At 40.0% G+C, this 25,373-nt stretch overlaps 1 protein-coding gene across 2 annotated transcripts in view; it reads left to right on the plus strand.

The window, feature by feature from the left end:
* Positions 1 to 25,373, plus strand: part of LOC119019144 (ADP-ribosylation factor-like protein 15) — a 96,840-nt gene that overhangs the window by 35,732 nt on the left and 35,735 nt on the right. For both annotated transcript variants that reach the window (XM_037097456.1, XM_037097455.1), the window contains exons 2-4: positions 3,565 to 3,709; positions 5,176 to 5,235; positions 15,065 to 15,273. In XM_037097456.1, the coding sequence (XP_036953351.1) occupies positions 3,565 to 3,709; positions 5,176 to 5,235; positions 15,065 to 15,273 (414 nt within the window). The remainder of the gene's footprint in view (positions 1 to 3,564; positions 3,710 to 5,175; positions 5,236 to 15,064; positions 15,274 to 25,373) is intronic.

Here is a 25,373-nt window from a genome sequence, read left to right on the forward strand (position 1 = left end):
CAAAGCAATTATGTATAACAACTGTGAAAATTAAATTTGGATAATGTTAGCCAAACATCTGGATTGACACAATACTAGTGATGATCCCAAAAGAACCCTTTCTGGGCAAGACATTGGATTAATTATGCAATTGTCCTGTGTATTCCAGCAACAACCTTAGCTGATGCCTTACACCTGCTTTAATGTTTTATCACCGAGCAGGAGCAGTACATGTTCTATTACTATGAGCATTTATATGTATGTGTTACTAAGCAGCTTGCTTGGGAGCCCCTCTTTGGAACATGCTGTCATGCCAGTGCTTATTTTCCTGTCCTGTGGTGTCTCGACAGTAGCCAGAGAGTACGAGAGTGAAACACGAACTAGTCTGCTGCGGCGGTAGTGGCTTCCCTCTAACCCACATTTATTACCTCTAAAAATACGAAGTGGTTTTCTAAAAAGAGCCTGGCTCCTGTTCTGTCCAACTACGTCAGGTGAATTTGCAACACGATGGGTTATGACTCATTGACAAAACTGTTTTCCTTTGAATATTTCAACTCTGACTGAACCCCTCAGTTTGTAGAGGCTAAACTCTGTGCCTTGATCTTTTTCCATGCATGTACTGTCCAAATATCCATGCACATGCTGTGTGTTAACAGTATGCAAATCAACAGACAGTCACTTGAGGTCAGTAGGCTCCATGGTGGTGTTAGTTAGGCTGCATGTGGTACGACTTGGAACATTGTTTGTTTAAAGGAAAACATTAGAGAAAAGGGAACTGCGGTACTTATTTTCCTTTGATCCCACTGATTTTCCTTTTTAAGTGCTCGTTTATTCACATGAGGCCAAATGCCATTAAGTTCGGCCTCTGTAGATCTGTGGAGCTGCCATGACATATTGTTTTCACAACCACTGGTCAACCAACAGTGTCTTCAGCTTCTCTGCTTGTGTACTCGAGCTCTGGTCTGCTGCCAGGAGGCCCAGTTATGTCACACATTAAATGTCTCGGCATCTTTTACAAATTGGAGGCTGGGGGGCTATTTGTTCCATCATTCTGTCATGCATCTTTCAAGGATCATCTGAAAGAATGCAGCCTGGCTATGTCTTTAGCCATATTTATATTCAGCAGTTTTTTTCTCATTTACATAAAGCCTAGCTAATCAGCTTTCACAACAACGGTGAGGTAATGTCTCACAGGTCTTTCAGGGAAGCACAATCAAAACACAATCCTATAAGAGGCAGCCGATCAATAAAGTCTAGGAATGGCAGACTTTTTATAGGTGTTTTTTGGCAAGGAGTTGCAAGGTTGTATTTGTTTTCTTTTATGATTGCCCTTTTTTCATGCACAGGTGGCCTCATAGTACCGTAGTTTAAAAGTACCCTGACAAAAACAGGAATTAAAGTTGACAAGCTTCCATAGGCACATGTTTGTCTTTGTGACCGTACATGTGAGAATATTTTTACAACTCAGTCACTTCCAGTTTGTGGTGAACATACTGTAAATCAGTCAAACAACATTCAGGGAGCTGTTGACTGTGTATGCTGAATTCAATTTCCAGTTTTAATCTCAGCTGTTCGTCTGGATGCCTCTGAGATTTATGGAGGCAGTCATCATCGGACAGTCTCATTTGAGCTCTCAGTGTCAGTGACACAGCCCACTGACTCTCAGATCTCTCATTGAATGTGCGGTTGACAGGGGAGGGGCTCCTCTCAAGGTAAGCAAAGGCCTTTGGACATATTTATTTTTCTCTTGTGAGCCTTTTGAGCAAGCTCTCCTCGTCAATCTTGTCCTGTCACAGAGGGCCAGAGGTGGGAGTTCCCATCTCTGTCTCTCTCACAGGGGCCACTGTATACAGAGGGACCCCAGGGTCAGGCCCTGGATGCTCCTTTGGAAAGTGTTCTGCCTGTGTGTAATCGTTTTGCGAGGGTTTGAGTAAATAATCATCCAACTCATAGCAACTTCATAGCTAATATATTTCTTGCATAGTTCTTCTATCGCTCTTCAACCCTTGGCTTCCTCTGAAAGATCAACTGTCAGTTCATGGGACTGACAGCTGAAGAGCAGATTTTTACCTACACAAGTCTTTACATGTGGCTTCAGGGAATTTGGGTGGGGGGCAGAGGTATCAATGGGAGAATAGGACTAGAAAGAGAATAGAGTGACCTCATCAGACCAGGTTTTTACATGTGTTCCCCCCATCTGACGCGCGTGTGTTTCTGATCTCAACGTTTTTCTGGAAGAGGAGAATGTTTCCTGTTTGAGCAGACTAGCGGGTTCACCAAGGAGTCGGGGGGGTCGGGTTGCTCAGCCGACGTCTGGTTCTGTTGAAGCAGATTCCCCACATCTCCATCAAACAGCAGCTCTGTTTTGGCATGGCTCTGAAAACTGACCCTGGTGGTCACTGATGTCTGAGGGGTATGTGGAAGAATGGAGGCTGCAACACTCTCTGTTGTGCTCTTGTTCCCCTCCAGTTTGAAAGAAGGTGTGTGTATCAGGGGCAATCGCGAATGTGAGGAAAATCCTTTCTTCAAGAAGTCAGCTGCTGTTACGATCTAATATTCGAAGGGAGTCTTGTCCTGAACCTAAATCTTGAACATTTGCCCAAGATACTTGAACGTTGACATAGATTATTTGTTTATCTTTTCATTTGTTTATAGCTGCGTCTCCTTGCTGAGGTATATGTTTGCAATGGCATGCCCAAGCACACCTGGAGAATGTGCGCACAGATGTGGAGCAGTTCACGTACACTTGTGCATGTGTTTTCCTTCCTGTCAGAGTCTTTGATTGAACAGAGTAGCAGTGTGTTGAATGGGGTCGTCCTCTGACAAGAGCAGTAAGCAATCTTGTGTTGATGTTCTGCCACTTGAAATGTGATATAGATGGGTGTGTGTGTGTGTGTGTGTGGCGGGGGTGTGTGTGCATGTGTGCCCTGCCTTGTCCAGACTGGTTCCTGTCTTGCTAATAAAAGAGATCTCTTTTTAGTTTTGGAGACCGATCTCTTCACACAAGTTTAAAGATCTCATTCACGGTTCACACTGCATTTGCCCCTTAATGTCTCACAGCAGGCCCTCAGTCCCAGGCCGTGATTCATGGAGTGACAGGTCTGCCTCTGGCCGCCATAAGGGCCCAGTAAGGCAACACATAGTCCACACACAGAGACACAAAAACACATTGCATTTGGACTAAGCTGATGCATCTCACACTTTTGATCCCCTTCACATCTTTTGTCATGAAGACTTCTACTCTGTATGAACAGGATGTTGTCAGTCATAAAAGTTTAACCGCTCATGGTTCTGTCTTTTTTCATTGCTCTCTCCTTTAAAAAAAAAAACATTCTGCTACTTCTACATAAACTGACAATCTGGAAGTGTTTCATAGACTAGACCTGCTTTTGACCTGTAGTTTCATGGGTTTCCTTCTTAATCATCAGAAGACAGCTGTAATGCGTCTATCCCAGCAATATTCACTTTAAGGGGAGAGCTTGTTGTGATTTCAAATGCAGAATCTTACTCGTAACATAGCCTGTCCCAGGTGTAGTTGGTCCTTTCCAATGCACTCATTGTCTTATTTGTTTTGCTTTGTTTTAGTGTTTCCGGGCACTGTGCTGTAAAGGACCCCCGCCGCCAAGACCAGAGTATGACGTGGTGTGCATTGGCCTTACAGGTGCTGGAAAGACCAGCTTGCTCTCACGCCTCTGTAGTGAGGGCAGCGACGGCATCGTACCTACGACAGGTATGTGCACATACCCTACATTGAGCAATTTTTTTCAGATTAAGAGATATGTCCAGCTAAGGACCCTATTCCACTGATTACCCATACAAATATTGGGAACCAAAAAAAAGGGCATATCATGTCTCCTTTAAGTAGATGCATCCACACTTTATCTCCTTTTCTTCACAGTATTAATTTTTATGTTTTATGAACATGTTGTCCTTTGGATTAGAGTCATTGCCAATACTAGCCAGGTATTACAGCTCTCCAATAGGGGGAAGCATGTCTTTAGTATGTCTTCCAAAGTCCCAGCGCTCATGCCAGAATCGTTCTGCTGTATCTCACCAACCAACACTCTGCTTCTTTCTTCTGGTCAAGTGGGAGGCTGGTGTTAAGTATGTCCAGAAGAGGAGGCTTTAGGGTTAGTACATCATTCTCTTGGTAGTCAGCGCTCTGCTTTCCATATACGCAATGCAATCCCTCAAGGACACGGACATTCCTCTTTCCTCCCCTGGCTTTGTCAGCAGTCAGCTTTGAGCTGTTGCAGAGGTCCCATTTTAGATTTAGTCATTGTGCACTTTCACTAGGAGAGGCTAAATATAAAGTAATTCCCAAATGACCTGTCTGTAAGTGTTCGTGTGTATGTCTTTGTGACTGGGGTGGTTCAAGGGAGTGAACACCTGTCTGTGTTTGCCACTGAGCAGGCCTTAATAGACCAAATATGTCGATAACTTACTGAGCATACTTCTCTGAAATGAGATTTAGGTGTCAGCGCCATCTGTATCTGCCAACATCTACAGAGGGAAGATAATGAAGAGCGATGAGGGAAAATTCTCCTGTGCCCCCCCCCCACTTCTTACATCATGATTTTGCACTATTGTAATGTGCTTAAAAAACACATTTAGTGGTTAATGTAGATGTTTACAAAGTCATAATCACTTGTCTCTCCATCTCTCCTCCTGTTTGTGAATGTTTCCAGAAAAGGAATTCCCACCAAGATAATTTAGCATAATTTGAGCAACATTAAATCACTTCCGTCGGTGGGTTTCATTACTATTTCCCACCGTGTGCAACCACAGGATCAAACCACATATTACATGGCGGCACTTCAGACTTAAGCTTCATCCTACTCAAACTGCAACATAGAGCAAAATACTTTTCTGTTTAGCTTTTCTTGTTTTTCTGTTTTGCTAACCCAGACCACACAAAGTGTTACTTTCTTTAGTTACTATACAAATATGCTGTCGGCCCTCTTTGTGTTCACCAGCTGGTGGTTTGGCGAAGGTACACCAAATATCCTGGGGAAACAAAATGATTAAGTGGATTTTTTAAATCTATTTTTTTTACCATTCCCTCACTATCCAGCCAACATTCCTAAAAGTTGACTCTCATTACTCCTAACATGTGCTGTCCACACATATGCATACACACATGCACATGTTTTCTATATGCCATTACAATTACGGATTTTTCATTTCTCTCCTCAGGTTTCAGCATCAAAGCAGTGCCATTTCCAAATGCCATCTTGAATGTAAAAGAACTTGGAGGTAAGAAACACATGCCAGACTGCAGCCTGTAAAACTTAATCATTTAACTTGTTACACAAATGTATACTTTAAAGAAACTTATTCTGAGGTAATCTTGTCTCTTAACATTTACTATTTAAAAAAGAAACGAAAACTATGATTGCAAGCACACCGTTTGTTTTTTACCTCCAGTAGCATCACACCCTTCAGTCACAGACTGACACTTAAGTACAGACGTCAGACCTGTTAGTGTTCTTTGAAGTGGCTGTGCAATCTGCACACTGTTATTCCTGGAAATGTACGGTGCTCGAGGAAGCAGTTTAATAAGCACAGATGAGGGATCTTGAGGTGGAAATCTGTAAACACACCAAATGCAACAGGAGGCTTCCAGTCCTTAAAGGGAGTCTTTTCTCCTACAAGCAGCACAGTGACACATAAAAATTCATTGTTTTGTGGAGAGTTGAAATAATTTATGTTGTTTTCTGTGCACTATAGGCACATGACAGGTGCAGTGTATATTTTGAAGGCTCACCCAACCTTTCTTGAAAAGATGAAAAACATACACACACACGCACGCACACACATACACAAAGAGGCACCGGGGGACCACCAACGAGGGTGCTACCAAATTTGGACTGAGTGCAATAGGGGGTTTTCAAAAGAGTTTTTTTCTGGATTGGTTCAAAGCCAGTCTGGTGGGACATTATTGTGGTTGGAAAAACACTGGTCCCACGCATGACGCGTTTGATTTAGATACATTAGTATAGGCTGCCACCACAGCAAAGGATGATGAAATCTGTTCTCTTTTTTCTTTGCCCCCCCCCCACATGGACCCTCTCTGCGCCTTCTGAATACATAGAGCACAAGAATCTGAACGATTTACGGTGCCATCCGTTATGGATGGGTGGAATAGGGTAAAAACAAGCACATGATGTTTTGATTCCTCTACTGACTACTTTTCATTTGGAGAGCAGTATCGGTTTTGGTTTCTGTCCAAGGTGAAATCCTGATATGCAACCCGTTTGTTTGGCTGAATGATGGCGTACTCTTCGAGTTCCAAATGTATATGACGTAAATGTGGAGTCGGGAGAGTTTGTGTTCTTGCAAAATGTTCCACTAGTCACTTTTCATCATGAACCTTTCAGATTGTTTTCTGATTAAAGCAACCCCTTTCCACACTGTAAGAAACTTACTCAACACTTCCCATTTCTGTCAGTATTCTTGTTCTCCCGTTTCCCTATGGCTTTAAAACAAGCAAACATGCCTGGTTTAGTTTTATATTATTTTGCACTGCATCACTGATGCAGAAAAATGACTTAAGATGTGACGCACAGACATCAGTATTCCTGACCCCAAAAACCTTGTTTTACACAATACCTTTGTGGCTTGTTCTCTTCAGTCAGCCTTGACTAAGGCAAGGGAAGAGGCGCTTGTTAAGAAACATGAAGAAGTAAAGCACTTCCTATGTATTTCCTTTCTTCTCCCACCGGAAAGCCCATTAAATGTCAATGAGGTATTCTCCCTTTACAGTAAGTATTGTAAAGCAAGTCTTAAGTGTGCAGGTGACCTTTAGTGCTAGAGATGAAAGAAAAAAAAACATTGAAGGCACAAATGCTGACACATTGCATAACTAAGTGTGATCATTGCTCAACCCATTTCATCTGGGAGACAAAAGTGGTTAAAGTTCAATCAGGATGAGAGGACCAATGAAACAAGCAAATGTTAAGGTCATTACCTTTGTTGTGTATGCAAGATTTCTGTGCATGCCAAAGAGCAGAGCGTGACCCTAACATGAAACTTGAGGTTGGCTTAGGAGCCCAGGCTATTCTCTGTCATTAAACTGATGCAGGCTATGAACACATGTAAGTGCAGTTGACTCACAACTGTAACTTGTAATGTTACTAAGCCTGATGATGCATTTTTAACTCTCCCTGCCTTTAGCGCACTGTGCCAGATTGTCATAAGCGCAAGATGTCCTTTTAAACCAGAGGCACAAAGCAGCTTATGTACAGACGACCCTGATGGTATGGTGCCTGTAATGACTCAGACCGGGCTATATGTTTGTCTCAGTCATGCATTTGTCATTGAGGTCCCAGCTGTCTTTGTTTTCATGTTTTCTTTTGTATCTACACCTCTGCTATTTTGTTTCTGTTTTCTTTGTCTACCTTTTGCCTCCCATTCCTTATTCCCTTTACCAATACTTCCAGATTGTGCCTCTTTCAATCTACAAGCACCTGCTCAAATAATCTAGTTATGTCAGCTTTCTGCCTTGCTCCTGTTTCTTAAACATAATGTATGCAAAAAACACAGTTCACCTCATTGGAGTAAAGGATTAAGAAAAATTGATAATAGGGATAGGACATTTTTATGTCAGTCATACGAATAACAGGTTTCCTAGCTTGTTTTTCCCTGTATCCCTGTGACAAGAGTGGCAGGATGAAAGGACAAAATAATTAAATCCAAAGCTGAATGAAACTTAACCGTTTACTACGTTTAAGAAAATCATCAATCAAATCAAATTTCACCTCTATTGAACCTTATATTACTTACTCATTTAGAAAGAATCTGACATTGTAATCAGAAATCAGATTGGTACCCAGAGAAGACATGTGTTTTCATCAAGCTTTGTCTGCATGAAGAGTTGGACATGCCATTTTTTTAATCAGCAGGCTGTAACACTGCAGCAAAACGGCATCAACGATGTTAATGGAAGCTCTTTGCACTCATCTGAATAATTGTAATGAAGTTTTTTCAGGTGGTTGACACCAAAAATTTAGCATTTTGGGATCTTTAGTGTAGCAGACATTTGCTACCCAGCTGGTGCCAGGTATGGGGATTAGGTGGGAAGGGCACCTCCGGGAACACAGGGAGGAAAGTGTGTGTGTGTGTGTGTGTGTGTGTGTGTGTGTGTGTGTGTGTGTGTGTGTGTGTGTGTGTGTGTGTGTGTGTGTGTGTGTGTGTGTGTGTGTGTGTGTGTGTGTGTGTGTGTGATGACGTCAAGTCTAGACAGGCCATTTCACAGTGTGCATTCATGCCACGCAATGACAACTGATGAAGAAGCGCTTCTAATAATCACCACTCGTTGCTGTAGAGGCTTTCGATTTGAAGTGTCACCAGCCTTTACAATACTTCTCATTATTCCATTATTTGCTTAATTCTGGCAATTTAGAGTGTTTATGTGCTTTTATCTGTGGATTATCGTGTGTGCTTATGGTGGATACACTGTAAATGTCATTTGTGTAAACCTGAATTTGTCACTTACCACATACGTACAGTCTATGGCTGCAAATAGTAACTGTTTTCATAATGATTATTGATTGTTTCAGAAATGAATAAACTAATAATTTATAAAATTGAAAAATTCACAGTTCACCACAGCCCAAAGTGACATCATTGTTTGCTTTTTAGTCTTAGTCTTGGACTATATTAGTTCAAGACTATAAAACTCTACATTCACTGCCTTATAGGTCAAAGAAAAGAAACAATTACTTATATTTTAGAAGCTTGAACTAGGAATTGCTTGACATTTTTGAAAGAAATTACCGATATCATTTTGATTTTCTTTTAGTGACTAATCAAGGAATAGAAGATTTCTGTCATTGACCATATTTTAGTCCATCGCGTACTAACACAGAGAACATTGGGGAAAGACAAACAAGATGAAGGAGTATCACAGAACATTTACCAGTTGTCCATGATCACCAATGGGCAGAGAAAGTATGCAAACATATCTCAGAATAAAATCACAGCACTGTAGTCATCATCGACCCAATGTGGTTTTTATTACTATCAAATAGGACCACAGTGTGTGTTACTTTGCCTAGCAGGGCAGCTTTTCTTTTGTGCTGGAACGACTCAACCAAAAGTGAAATAATTTGTAAATTGTAATTTGGGTTTAAAGCAGATGCTGGCAGTGGCAGACGGTTCTGATTTGGGAGATCTGAGGACAAACGTGTAACTGATCTCTATTTGAGGCCTCATTCAAGGATTTTACCCTGTTTGATGTTGGGGTTTTTGTTTCACTTGGTGAATGGTGTATCACAGATACTATAAGGGACAGCCCATTTATATCTTAAAGTGCATTAGCTGAACCAACTTTTGAAGTTAAAATGTTTAAATCACTCAGCAATGGTTAGAAGTCTCTTTTCTACAATTCAAGTTTATAGTGCAAGGTCTAGTGTCAAGTCAGTCCAGATAACACATTAATCATATGCACAATTTAAAAAAAATAGGTTTCCCTCTACAGTGAAATAATTTTGTGCTTTATACTCTGAATGCTGTTTGAAGTAGGGCTGCAACTAACAATTATTTTGATCATAAATAAATTTTGTTATTTTTGCGATTAATCAGTGAATAATTTAGTCTGTTAAAGCTCTGTGTTGTCTTTGAAAGAAAAGCAGCAAATCCATGCATTTAAGAAGCTGAAACCTGCAAATGTTTAACATTCTTACTTGAAAAATGACTAAAAAATGATAATCTATGATCAATATTAATTGTAGACATGATCAATTCATTGAGTAGTTGTTGCAGCTCTAGTTTGTATTGTTTTAAAGAGCTTTAACATTAAAAGTATATCATGTAAATTAAATAGATAAATATCAAGGGAGAGAAAGACAAAGACACACTATGAGCAACAACAATAAGCATACACCCATGTGCACTGCATATTATATAGGAATAGCAGCCTATACTGTATGTGGAAATGGTAAAGTGGAATGTTAATGTGAAAGTTGGGGTGATTAGTCAACACCTCAGTCACAATGGCTTGTGATTAGAATGGTACACCCAGTGGAAAGGAGGGGTCCATAGTGTCAACGTGGATTATCTACAAACACTATCAAAGATTACTATCCTCAAATATTAAGTGGTGCCGCATTTGTTTAAATCACATTTGTTAATTATGTGTGTAAATGAGAGGGATTGGTGTGTGTTTCAGGCATGGCCTCACACAGGAACTGTTTACTTAGTAACAGACAGTGCTGTGACTGCAGGTTGATGGGTGTATCAACAGCTGAAGTGTTTTTCACCTCACTCCAGCTCCAGCCGCAGCTCGTTCCTCAATGAAGTAAGCAAACTTTATTACTAGAGGCCTCCCTCACTGGTCCCAGTGCTCCCTCCCATCACTGTATTGTAGCTGTTTTGTTCGAAAACACTGTCTGCTTTTCGTTAGGCAGGCTTCAAAGAGGGTTTCAGTGTTTCAACTTTCAAGAGTGAAAAAAAAAGCTTATTAGCAACATGTTTGCGTTTTGTTCAAGATATAAAAGCTGGTAAAAAGTGTGAAGGAAAAAATGTATGGGAAAGTGTTGTTCGTGCTGACTGAGAATCTGAAACCATACCTGCATCCATACCCAACAACAAACAGCAAGGCTCAACAGTAGCCTAATGGTGAACAAATGGCAATACAAGGTTGTAGGTTCAAACTGCATTGACTGGAAATGAAATGAAGACCATTTCAAGCTGGTTACATTTCCAGATGAATTCTGAGACACCAGCCAGAAAAGAGAGAAGATGAATTCAAGAAGAAGACTGCTTTTAATTTTGCTGTGTAATTGCTTTCTTATGTTTTACTGGCATTCGTCTCTAAGTTTAGTTTATTAACTCATTGTCATACCCAGTAAACTCCTCCTGCGCTATTAGCATCGTGACTTCCACAGAATCCTAAATTGCCCCACTATGTGTTTTCACAGCGTGTTTTGAGCTTCACTTTTGATTTCCCTGATCCCTTACCCCCTCAGTCTCTCAACAAAAAACAAGTAGTTTCTATAAAGCTAATAAGATATACCACAACAAATACATATACTGCATTTCTGTATAAACAGGAAATGTCTGAGTTTCCCTACATTTTTCAAATGTTCTTGTCTTTTTAAGATGAAACATGACACATGGTTTTCTGATCATATAGTGACTTTAAAATGATTTAGTATGTGCTACTTGGCTGCAACCAATGATTAGTTCCATTACCAATTCAAGGGGCATTATGTAGTCTTGGAGAAGAAATCCAACCTCCAAAGTGTAATTTTTACAATATTGATGAGGCAAACGCATACATCTGAATAAGCTGACAAGCTGTTCTCAAGGGAAGATAAGGTCCCTAGAATGCTGTTTGAAGGTTCGCCAAATATAAACAAAATAGAACAGTATGAAATTGTGTTGTCCTTTAAGGTCAGTTAGTTTATTCCGTCACGAAAACAAAGAGTTTGTTTATTTAGTTTGTTCAGGTGTGAAGAAAAAAATAGTAAAAAAAAAGTGCTAAAAATATTGCTCCTTTAATCTACCAATTGTTTTTTTTTTATTTAACTGGCTAATTGTTCCATCTGAAAATGTCAGAAAAAGGTGAAAACTGCTTGTTACAATTAACTAATCCACAAGATGACATCCGAAAGTATCTGAAGTACCCCAGGCATTGTTGATTTACAAAACAGCCTGAATGCAAAAGTGATAAGGTGTATAAAAAGTTTACTGTTATTACATTTTTTTTCAAAACACAGCAGGACAAGAATGATAAGAAATGTTTTATGGACAGGGAACCTTAGCAGTGTCAATAATGAACGACAGATCTGCTATGTGTAACACACAGTGTCCCTGTGTTGGCTTTGAATACAAAATGAATCATCAAATTTCCAAGCAGCATAACATATCTGCATACATTACAAACATTAAGATTCACATCTCCCAGATCTCAAACCATGCATGTAGGTTAAACATGCATATATTGTATGCAGAACATAGAATAAGTAATTACACTCTTTGTTTCAGGCTGCCTTCATTTGTGACAGACGGTTGAAAAAGTCTGGGTGACTGAGAACAGAAGGAAGGAGGGAGGGATGGCTGGGCGAGGTGTTTTCCCCAGATCAGATTTCTATCCATTTGATCTCAGAGAGGGTTTCTCTCTTGAATCACAGACTGACATCACATACTTTTTGTAATTTTGTCAGAAATGTTCAAATCATAGCATTAATGAATGTTGACACGTGAAGCACATTTAGAGCTACAAAAAATAACACTTCTACTAGATGTACAATTATTTTATCACATCAAGATATTTCTAAGAGGACTTTAGTGAATTTAACAAGGGTACAATATAGAGTATTTTTCCACCTGCCAAATGGCTAGTGAGTACAAGCCAGTCAATAGATTATCATTGTATCTTTGGCCAGTCAGTGAAGGAAATCTACCAGCATCTTGCATAGTTTACCAGCATTGAGTTAACAACTCAAACAGGGATTTAATCCTTCTTGGAAAAGCAAAAGATTCTCTTTGCCAAGGGTGGCCTCGGCATACTATTTTGTCATGCAGCCATAAGATGTGTTTTATGATATCTTGTCCTGACTGGAAATTGTTGCTCTATTTCCATTGCTAACATGACAGTTTGCTTTGTTACTCACTGCACCTACACGGTGAACTAACAGCCAGATGTGTCAGATAAAGGTGGCCACGAGTCAACTTTTGATACAAAAGAAATACAATTGGTAATTGATTAAGATTTTTTTTTTAAATTAGACAAAAAGTCATCAACTGATGAGTCAGTGGTTTATAGGCTCAGTAAAACACATGACTTTAACTGATATGCTATTTTTGCCCCTTGTGCTGTGCTGGTGACTTTTGACTAATTCTGTCTCAGTGGAAAGTATAAAACTCCTTTTTCTTTTAATCATTACAGGTTATATATAGACTATAAATGAAAGTGTTAAAGGGAAGAAAAGGAGAGGGAACAGGAAGGAAATTAGCAAAGCAATGAGGTATTACTCATGGTGCACTTATTTGATATATGGTATGTAGTTTGACTGCCAGCATCCCCCAAGAATCATGATGTCATGTTTGGAAATCCTCCTGTCAGACCAATAGGTGGCAGAAGTTGCCAACAAGATCCAATGAGATGTGACTGACATTCCACCATTTCCAAGCAAAGATGAGAGAAACTTCCTAGTCAATCTCTCAAGTGCCACTTTGTCTGATAGCTTTCCACTCCATCGAGAGGTGTGAGTAGAAAGAGTGGAGGAGGAAAGAAGGAAGGAAGGGAGGGAGGGAGAGCACAAGGGAAGGGAGTAAATGTCACTGAGAGCACTTCGTGATGTTTAAACATTTGCCAGCCCCACAGTTCGTCACTTCTTTGGCAATAGCCTTACTATGAGCAACAATAGCAAAACAACAGGTCACAAGATTGCGAAGGAAGGAACCTCACCAGACGCAGGAGGATGATTTTAACCAGTACAAGTAGAACCTTGTAAAGGGAAATACATGTACTTGCTAATGCAGCATGATATGACTTTTGGAGTTGATGAGTTGTGGTGGTTACTAGTTTGGTGAGCATGTACAAACAAACATTGAGGACTATGTAATGGGAAACATGTTGTGAAGAGGACACCATTCAGCTGAGTTAACAAAAGTCTCTCCCCCTCCATCCAGCCTTACTTGAACATCTTTAAAAAGAAACTCTCCAACTGAGCAAACCTTTCATAACTAATGTAAAGAGGAAAATTCATTCCAGATTTTTTTTTTCCACCTTGTCAAAGATAACCTGGGACACTATCTCTCTGTAATGACAGTCTACCTTAAATATAACTTTGGAGTTAACAAACCTCCTGCTCTTCAAAGAAGATCAGCATTCGTGGTCAACATGTGTTCAGTCAGTCACAACTGATGTAAATAGTCATCCAAAAAAGAGCAAGATGTCCCAGTTCTAAAGGTGCATGAGTAACATGGAGGATATGACTAGCATATCATGGTTTGTGCTGTTGAGTGAGTTTGTCAGCATCACGAAGAAAGGGCGACAGCAGACGCTGTCGTCTGGCTGTCATTCCTAACCAAACCAAGATTCTTTCTTTTTTTTTCATGGACTGACAAGTAATATGATGAGAATCTGCCATAAATACTGAGCAGAAATTGCATTTTCTCATTACTAGATGTAGGAGGAAAGGTTTTGGGTCTGATTCTAAAAGGTTAAGAATGGCCAGATCCAGAGTTCTGTTGGTGTCCAGTTTGCAGACAAGATCTGCAACTGCATCCAGAATCTGTTGGCAAGGGACATGATTATGGTATCAAGAGTATTTGGATGTCTGTTTGTAGTCACAGTTGTATTCACCAATGATATTTGTGCATCTGTTATCCAGATATTCTGGCTACACTGGAAGCCCTGCAACATTGGTTCATGACCCCATTTCAAGACTGGTACATGCAGACTGATTCTCTTTTCTGGGTATTAAATAGAGATATGATGTACGATATGAGAAAATTGCTATGATGGGGACCTGGATGCTAAAGACTGTACGTGACATTGTTTTGCCTTAGGTGAGAAATGGGTAAAGTAATCATCTGACAGGACTGGCTGGTAGCTGAAGCAGGGGCGAAGTGAAGAAGTGCAGAACGGACACAAGTGATTTATTTTGTGAGCATGTCAGTTTCTTCCTCAAGTTAGTTATACAGACAAATAAAGTTGTTGCAAACTGAGCCATAGTGAACGGATGTTCTTGTTCCCAATTATGAGACAAGAAAGAAACCACATGTTGTTCACTGAGATCAATGTCAGCGTAGCCTTGAAAATGAGCCCAGACTCTTAACAATGGCTTGTGCATCCACTGGGAAATTTGGCTTGAAAGGAGGCAAACTGAAATTCACACTGAAGAGATTTGTGATTTTGGTCAAATCAAATGTAATAAATACTTGGGATGTTTCACTTCAAATTGTACTGCACACTTTCATGATACTTTTCCACCAAATGACTGTATACCATTCCAAACAGTACTACAACAGTAAATGGAATTAAAAATGTTTTTTACCTAGAAAATACCTTGGTTTATCAATTATGATAATGACCACTCCAGAAGTTAAATTGCGTGTCATATGTCTACAGGAGCTGACAACATCAAGAAATATTGGAGTCGTTACTACCAAGGGTCGCAGGGTGTAGTCTTCGTGCTGGACAGCGCTTCATCAGATGAGGACCTTGAGGCAGCACGTAACGAACTTCACTCAGCTCTGCAGCACCCGCAGCTCTGCACACTGCCTTTTCTCATCCTTGCAAACCACCAGGACAAGCCTGCTGCAAGGACACCAAACCAGGTAACCGAGCCCACTCAGTTCTGGTGTTGATTTATTCCTTTTTCCTTTTTTTTAAATTCTCAGGGTGGGTTTGCAAGACGGTGAGACGTGGATACTCCAAAGTTTTTCACTGTAAGTTCAAGACTTATTTGGGTAATAACGGAGATAGCCATAACCTCATTGGAGGGTGGGAGCAGGTTTCCATTTGAGCCATGATTAGAGGCACCATAGCTGATGAGTCTTATATGAGTTTTGGCCTGGAGGTCTTCAGTGCCTGTCATTGCAAGTATCCTGATAACCTGATAGTGGACACTACCATTGAGGGAGGCTGTCAAGCTAAAAAAAGAGAGACTCCTTAGGCCACTTCCACACGTACCAAAATAATCTTTTTTCCCACCGTTTCAAGAATATTTGCATCCAAACGTGTAAATTGTAAATGACTCAGCACGGATCAGTTCATATTTCAGGCCTATAGGTGTCGCTCGAAAGAATAACAGGAAAATGGCTAGAGGTCGAGGAGTGGGGTGATGGCGTCATTAATACGTCATAAGTATGTGGATTCACTGTCCACACGAGAGCGCAAGTGCAGTGTTTTTGAATTTTTTTATCCTGATACCAGGTTTCAAAAAAGTGCGTTTACACAATCGATGTGGAAGATCGGCCAAAACGTTGCAAAACATGTGCATTTACACACAAAAGCGTTTCCATGTGGATGGCTCCTTAGACTTGATTTGTTCTCATCTATGTCAACACTATTAGATTACAGAATTAGGTTTGCATATGAATGCAGAATCTGCATGCAAGGGACAAGACTTTGGACTCTGGCGATTATGCTTTTTATTCAGTTTTTTATATAATTTGCATTCATCCATATCAACATATGTGCTTATAGAGTTTAGCCTCCCTAAGCTTGAACTCCAATCTGCACAAAAATGGAAGTCTAGGCTATCTAGATATCCATTATACAGATATCCCTTAGCTACGCCAGAATCCCAGAAACATTAGCCAAAGCTCTGACAAGCTAAACTGTCCCATATGATAGCCGATAGGTTCCAAAATTGGGTTTGCTCAAATTAAATGGAAGTCATGAAGGACTACAGCTTCTCTTGTCATAAAGGATGAAGGTGGACGTTTGGATGACCTGAACAAGGCTCTCCCAAACCATCTGATGGCTCAAGATGGAGTTATCAGAGCCTCTCATCAGAGGACAAGGACTACTGACCTCAACTCAGGATGATGATGGGTGATGTGGGAGTTACTTCCTTCTGTGTTGGAGGAACAATTGTAAGACTTCAGAGCATTACAAATCTTAAATTTAAGGTTCACACGATTCAAAAGGCTCTTAATGCTGTTTGGTTTACTTGGACAACGTGTCTCTTCAATGATGCACCAAGGTGTGTTTCATTTTTTCAGTGTATTTCACTGCCCATCCTACTGAAAAAGAGGCTTGCAAATGTCATCCTGACTGATGAACCGACCAACTTTTTACCCTTGTAAGGATACAGTTTTAAGTGCCTAGATGAATGTAAATATGGATTCAAGCAGCAGAAATGTGTTTCTTTGCTCACCTTTGGGGAAAAACATGATTATCTGAAAAGAACTTTGGGAAACTACTGCTCCCTCAAATTGAACAAAAAATGCTTATCCCATCAGTATAAACAGAAACATTTAAAACAAATATCTGACAAAACAATTTTCCAATATCTGAGGGTTTTTTTTAATGCAGCAGGATTTCAATCTCAATGTTTGAATACATTTATCTGTTTTATAGGGCATGTGCTTCTATGATGCTTTTTTTTTTAATTTGTGCCGGTAAATGGTTGGTTGTAGTGAAAATGTATGAATAGCATAGGTCTACAGGCAAATAGCAGTTTCCAGTCCACCAACAGGCAGGTTGCAATAGTTAAATGATAGTAGAAATGTCATGTAGTGGTCATTGGTAGTAGGTCATATCACCACCTCCCCTGAGGACAGAATTAATCACTGTTAGTGGAGGCAGTAATAAAATACAGCACAACTCGGGCAGCCCGCCCCCCTCTCTCTCCCCCTCTCCCTCTGTACCAGCCATGCTTTACCACGCTACTTCCCTCCAAGAAGGAGCCTCTTAGAGTGTCATGTTGTGGATAGCATTCCCTGTGCAATGCTCACTCAAGTTTCAAAAACCTGGAACCTCACTTTCCTGGACACTGACAAAATCACACATATACAGATGTACAGTTTACACATGCATGTATCATCTACAGAGGCCTACTTAATGTTTCTGATGCCTGGAGAAAGGGCCATCTGCATTTCCTAGCCTAGACCACTGGTGTTGCTGCTCTTCTGTGATGTGACATCTGCAGTGGAATATTATAAAGAGAAATGTTTTTTATCAGATTCTGCTGTGACCTAAACAAAATGCATCTGAAGGAAATTCTACAACTCCACCTGAATCAGTTTATCTCAGTAAGCTAATTAGCATGGACATGGTTGCCACAAGTCACTATAGTCAAGGAAACCCACTAATCTTATTGATATTTTAAATGGAAAGAGCTTACTTCTAGCCCAACAATACTGGTCTCTTTGTCAGCCCTCATAACATAGCCAGTTAATCCAGTCTGTGAGCTGCCCATACTTGCCCACTGGTTTTAGCGTGATGTGTCCTCTGCCACCATTGCATCAATTTCTGGAAGTATTGACTTATCTGAGCTGTTTGCAAACACTGATCACACGTGAGACGGGCTGATGGGGCATGGAGGGATGACGAAAATGTCGCCTAAAGGCTTTTTTCGCACCTTGACAGAAGGTCCATTTCAGTTCATTGTGAAGGACTTATATAAAATGAGTTGTTCAGGGCAGCTGAGGATTCTGTTGTAACTGCTGTAGTTGCTTGATACTGTGTCTATCAGCTAAACATAATTGGGCATGTGGACATTTATGCATTTTCCAGTTACACTGTCCTTCCATGCATTTACATTGAACAAAGGAAACCCTTACATGCAGATTGCAATATTTTTATCTAATACTTTTATCTATTTCTTATACAAACTAAGCTTAGGTTAACATCCACTTTCATACCTCCTTTTTAAATGTATTCATGCCAAGTTGTTGATATTAAATCTTGGCATAAGGCTTTGAAATCTTATGTCAGTGGAGACAGACATCTAATTTTGTTAATTTAATTTGACCAGTCTAATAAAAGACTGGGACTCTGGATGCTGCACTCTTAGCACTTGGTGCAAAGAAGTCCCTTATTTCCCATGGATTTATAAGTGTGTGTATATTGTTCGTAATGTGGTTGAAATTTCATTGTTATAAGTGTTACCATGTCTGTCTGACTCATGGCTGTGTCACTGAGGGAGCTTGGTGTTCTGTGACTCATGATTAATCTTTGCTAAGATGAAACAACATTTCAGACCAACTATGAAAGAAATAATTTATTCTCTGCCTCTACTGTACGTCAAGCTCAACCTTGCTTGTTTTCATTAACATCATTCTAGTTTCAAGTAATATCCTGTGCCACACTGTTAAAAATAAAGCAGCAAAAATGTTGGAAATTGATGCCCACTCAACCACTGGAGAGTGCAAGAGGGCAAACTCTCCATATGTTAACCAAACATTTGTTCAGCATCTGCAGGGGTTTTCCAGGAGTTTATTTTCAGTTCTCCCCAGGTTCCCATGTTATCGCTTTTAGTTCACAGCAGCTTTCACCTCAGTTATGGAACTTTACATCTTAGAAACACACAAAGATAACTTATGGTATAGCTTCTGTTTCAAATGGAAAACTTGTACAGGTTTCAAAGTTAATGTTTTTTTTTAACTATTAGCAGTCATCACATATCCTCACATGCTAACGCATCACTAAAATGGATATTTGTCTTGTAGTTATAAACAGAATTGAGAGGGTTGTGCTTGTTATGCCCACCGGTGAGGTACATTGTTCCTTAGGGTTCCTAGGTTATGAATAGACTTCAGGAAGTTTGGGAATATTTATGTGTTCACATTACTTATTGATAAAGGTTGTCAAAATGCTCTACTGTAGAGCTGAGTTGCTTAATATTAAATGAAAGTTACACTAAAAGTACCAAGGTACATGTCAGAAACAGGTGGCAAACCACTCTTAAAACTGGCTGTGCTGGTACAGTATAAGTGCAGCGTGTCTCAGCTGAGGATAAAAGCTCAATTAAAGATGTGCCACTTCCTATTTCTAAGATTTTATCATCCTCTGCAGCAGCAAGGTTGTTGGGAGCATCGTAGCAAGGCCTCCACGTGAACCCTAGAAAGTGTCTGTTTATGTACAGTGTGTCCAGCTGCATTGGTGAAAACACTTAACGCATACAGTATCACTCATTTATTTAGATTCTGGAGTATGGGCATACATACAACAAAGTTACTACACTAAGAATTTTAAAACATACAATGAGGCAAAAATGATGATATTAAGTCCAATTAAAGTAGGTTTACATTCTCATTTTCCTCTTGATCCCACATCCACACCAGGAAAATTCTCTGCATCAGTCATACTGCAATGTCTATTTACGCAGGACCCACAAAATCTTACTTACGCTTATATCCTTTAAAGGTCTTGTATAAGACACCATATATATGTGTGTGTGTGTATATATGTATATGTATATGTATATGTGTGTGTATATATGTGTGTGTATATATATATATATATATATATATATATATATATATATATATATATATATATATATATATATATATATATATATATATATATATATATATATATATATATATATATATATATATATATATATATATATATATATATATATATATATATATATATACACACACACACCTAGTATGTAATGTATCTTTTCATTATTTATTAGAATTTCCAGTAGCTTTTTCCTAAGTAAACAAGTCCTGCTAAGGGTCAGTGCACATTACTTTGAAATGCTATGGGCCAGTGGAGTTACTTCACTCAAACTTTTGCATAGAAGCTGTACTGTTCATTAGGTCATTGCCAGGTTAGGAGGGTACAGTGTACAAATACTTTACTTTGTAGAGAAGATTATTGTTTTCTCTTTTTTTCACCATTATAAGTTTGGACTTTAATAAATGGTAAATTTCAGTGGTAGATGATAATTTGAGCAATATTAGAATGTGAATTGCATGTTTTTCTCATAATCAGCCACTCATCAATAATCCAATTTTTTTTTTTGTTTTAGTAAATGCTTTAATAATATTCAGATTACTGTAATGGATAACACTTTTAGGATAACTGTTTCAACAAGAGTCATAACCTTTGATCCACTATAACAATTTTCTCCGGAAAACTCAGTCTAGTTACATCCTTAGTAATCCCTTTTGAAATGAGTGCACATTGTATCTCCTACTTTCATAATATGTTTTGATTTTCCCGTCATCTCAGAAACCTAAATCCTCAATTGGCAGTGATACACTTTAAAGCTTTCTATTCTAAATTATGTTAAATGTCTTGTATGGAATTTAAAAGGATGCTTTATGGTGAATAATGTTACAAACAAGGATGGCAGTCTGTAGAGAAAACAATGAAGTTTGTCTTTCACTAAAGGGGTGTATGTGGAAATTTCAATTAGGCCCACAGAGGAATGAATGAATGTGAAGTTTTATTGGAACATGTGTTAGAAGACTCCTGCAACAGCTTTCCATCTGAACTCCTCCAATAACAGTAGTACCGTTGCAGATTCCAGTGAATATTTGATGAGCACCATCCATGAAACAATCCCAACTTCAGTTGGTCTGAATTCTGTTGGCAGCTCTTATGGCGATGACACTATACACAAATGACTCCATGTTGGCCCTCTTCTCACAGCAACCACACTGTTGACAGAACAAGGTGGCTCATTTCCTTAACACACATACATACCATTTGCTATTGCTGTTTTCTTGGGCACTCCTTGTTTACGGTGTCACGTTGGGGACTTAGGGTGTTTCTGGCACTGCTTGAGTGAGGGGTGAGAGAAGGTGGTGGTGGGGTAATGCAGCTCACTGGGCCTGTTAAGGCCTCACTGGGGCCCACTGTGCTGGTGCAAGTGTTTTTCAGGAGCAGGGTGGGTCTGGACGAGGAAATGTGGGACAAAATTCCTTGTTGACATCAATCTCCTGCTGTTGGGGGCCCAAGGAAGCTGGGGAGGAGTGGAGGGGAGGTCACCCTGTTGATATAACACCTCAACAAAGCAGGTCTGTTTGGATGGATGGGCCTAATGGACTGCATCCACGAGAGGCTCTTGTTTGAGAAAAGGCTGTCAGTGTTTGAAGGCAGAGGGAGAGGTCTTCTATTGGCGCTTGTCTTATTTGAAGAAGAGATAGAAGACAGAACAAAACTGATGAAACACTGCTCGAAGAGTGCAAAAGAACATGGGTTGAGTTGCAGGGTAAGAACTGTCTCATGTGGAAACCACTGACCTTATAAAATATGGATGGAGCTTCTGGGATTAAAAATGGAAGCCCATGCAAAGTGCCTTAAATCTGCATTCTTTCTAATGGCCAGCAGGGGGTGTCTCCATTGCTTGCATAGAGAAGTCCAATTGTATGTAAGCTTATGAGAAAATTACCTCACTTCTGACTTGGTTTAGTACCTCAGAAAGCAATTTCCTAATGAATTTATGGTCTCAGTCACTAGTTTCAAATCTTCTCCAACACAGCATGATGTTCATTTTGTAAATTATGGTCCCAATTAGAGTAAAATAGGCAGTAAAGCAGGGTATGCTTTAAGGCATGGCTACCTTGTGACTGAGAAGTTGCTACGACAGCATGTCCTCAGGTTCTCAGTCAGATCCAATCAGGACATCCTCCTCAGCTCACATTGTATACATCTTCTACGACACATCCCTCGTCCAAATACGGATGCTTCTGGCCACGAAAAAAACAAGATTGCAATGGCTGTAAGATGCCAAACTGGAAAATGGGAGTCCATAAATCAATGGGCAACGTGTTGGGTTGACATGTGCTGAAAACATCAGAGAAAACTAAAAAGCAGGAATGAAATTTTAAAAACGTCTTCAAGCAGAGGAAAAGGGGTGGTAACAGCAGTAAAATGCCAAACTCTAAAGTGGGAGTGTGACACCTCCCCTAGATGGAAGCATTGAAACAATGTGGTCAAAGTCTCCAAATGACTGAACAGCAATGGCACTCCCTCTACACTATCTTTTCTTTCTGTCACACTCTCAGTCCTTCACTCATCCACACACGCACAAACTCAAGTCGATCCAGTCCGGAACAGTCCCTTTATCCTTTAGTCCACTGTGAGGAAAAACAGTGCCTGGTATGAATTGGAGCACATCTGTTTTCAGTGTACCAAAGCTAAATCTGATGTTGCTTATTCATTGTGACAAAGTTACACCAGACAGACAAGCAGCCATTCAAATGCGTCATACACTCAGAAGACATTTTCTGCCACACCAGTGAAAATAATCAAGTGAATTACAGAAGATTGCCGTCAATTCTTTGTGTTTTTAAACACTGTTCCAGCTCTCGTTGTATCAATTTCCAGGAAATCAAGTCGACTATAGCCAGACTGACAGATTTTCACCTCCTCACCAACCAACATACAAACAAATATTAATCATCAGTTTGCCATATTTTGATCGAAACAGATTGGCAGACATGCACTCAGACACAGTGTATGTATGACGCAGACACTGTTTGTTTCGTATGTGCCATATGTGACATGTTTTCCGCCTTCAGTTTATCTGAGAGGGAATCATTTTACTCACAAATAGAATACTTTCTCTTGGCTGCTGTTTAGCGCCGCTGACGCGATCACAAGCTAGACTGAGGACATCTCCTTACTTGTTATCAAGACCTGCATAAACAAGCCTGTCTGCTACAGTATGTCATGAGAGAAATCACAAAGACGTCCAGTTCTGCTGTAAACTCCTGTGCTAGCCCAGTAGACTTTGTCAGATACAACTTGATGTAATTGCGTTAAAGTACAGTTTGTGAATTATTAGCACAAACAAAAACTCATCTAATGGAGCATAGAGTGGAAATCCCACTGTGTGAGTACTGTTGTCACAAGATGTTGCGGCCTTACATTCACTTCAATGTGTCCCAGTCTGATATCTACGTTGTAACACTTACATACTGTGTATGTATGAATGTGTCAGAGAGACTCACTTACACACACTGAGAGGGGGTGATAGACAGTAAAAGAAAGCATTGCACATATCCTGAAATGCCATCTGATGAGTGGTGAAGTGAGACTTTGCATCTGCACTGCACAGATGAAGTCACCATTGGCCAGTCCCCTTGGATTTAACCCTTTATTGACACATATACTCATTCTGCATTGTGGTGTGCATCTTTTATTTTCCTGTCTTTACTCCGTACATTTTTGTTCTTTTTATTGAGATTGCCTGTCAAAAGATTCCAACCATTAATCAGAAATGTTTTATATCTGAATCTCAATTTTTTTTAAAATTCAGAATTAAAGTTGTGTTTGTGGCTTCTTGTAGTTATTTGATATTGGAGTTGCAGAAAAAAGGAAGCGTATGAAAGAAAGGTATGCCAATTTCTTAATAAATGTTTGCTTTCTCTCCTCTTTTCCCACAAGGTTCTATAGAGTCAGAATATTATCACTTCCATTGATAAAGCACCAGAGACAAGAACGCCATATCCCTCACTTTATGCCTACTCCTTTTCTTGCTCTTTTAAAGATTGATTTATCTGGCTAACTGCGCTTACAGTGTAGAGCCTGAGTGACTAATGGTACAACTCTGTACCTTGTTTTCGTATAGTACTCATAGCTTCATGTGATAGATAGCCGCAGGGTAGTTCCTTTATAGTCTGCCAAACTATTGTGTCATTAATTCTTTGATCTCTTTCCATATCCTCCTTTTCTCTTTCTTCACTTTTAAGCCCCCAATGTACTTTTTTAGCTTTTAGTTCTCAAATCATTGAGTCTGCTCCAGTGTGTGAAGACTGATTGGAAGGCGTGTTTTCTGCAGAGAACAACCTCGCCAACCCCACAGCTGACTGTTTTTTTTCTGCAGCATGTTCTGTTCTCCTGTGGTCCACAGGAATGTGGCTCACACAATGATTGAAAACCCACGACCAAAAGATTTTTCCCATGTATGCGGTTTCGTTCGACCAATGCATGTGTGCCCCTTCTGGATGCATACAATACAGATGAGAGAGCACAGCAGGGGAGGTGAAATAGATCACTGTGTGACAGGTGTCATTGCGTGTTTTTGCCAAGTCTTATAATTAATGGACCCATTGTGAGAGGAAATTTCTTTTTACGTTACATTTTTTTTCTTATTCTCATCATCTAAGTTTGCAATGATTTTACAATGGAAGCTCTCTTGCAAAGTCAAGTGATAGTAATGGACTCGAAATGTAAGGATTGCATTTTGCAAACGGTCACCCAAAACCCAGCGACTTAGGTTTACTCCCACGTTGCTGAGAATCACAACTAATAATGGAGATGTTCTGATCAGTGACTGGGGGAACTGTCAGCTATGATTTGGGCCAATGCCAGAGATTAAGAACGTGGTTGGGTCATGGTGTGGGGAAGTAGTTAGCCAGCCTTTTTGTCTCTATTATCATGCTTCCTGAAATAAAGTGGGGGCATGGAGGGGGCTGGGCGGCACTCTCTGTTTGATCATTGATCTCCATGACCCCATTTGAAGGGTCTTAATCTCTCAGTTGACCTCCTCAAGGATTTTGTTGAGGAAGGGGTGACAAGGGTGGATGTTGTCTGGGAGCTAGCAAGGCTGTGAGGATGCTGTGGGGAAAGTGATGGGGGTGTTTTTCCACTTGAGTGGAGATGCAGGGGCGTAATATGCCTGGAAGGTGTGTGGATATACACGTGTGCACATGCACAAGTGTGTGCAAATCTGAGGTATGGAACTTCATGCAAACTGCTTTTATGTTTCTGACTGCTCAACCACAGAAATTTCAAACTTGGTAAATTTCGCCATCAAAGTTTACTTAGGCCTACCTCACCCACGCGCAGGGAGTTTCAGATAGTATTTGTGGTTTATTATCAAGCACAAACTTGCCTTTTATGTACAGTTTTTGTTGTGCAATTTCCGGTAAAACTGATCTGCATCACATAGTTTAGACAGATGTATCTCCTACTCTGTGTTCTCTCTCTCCTCACTCTTTGCTCCTACTTTTCT

The sequence above is a fragment of the Acanthopagrus latus genome, chromosome 5, assembly GCF_904848185.1.
Source record: "Acanthopagrus latus isolate v.2019 chromosome 5, fAcaLat1.1, whole genome shotgun sequence".
Classification (NCBI taxonomy): domain Eukaryota; kingdom Metazoa; phylum Chordata; class Actinopteri; order Spariformes; family Sparidae; genus Acanthopagrus; species Acanthopagrus latus.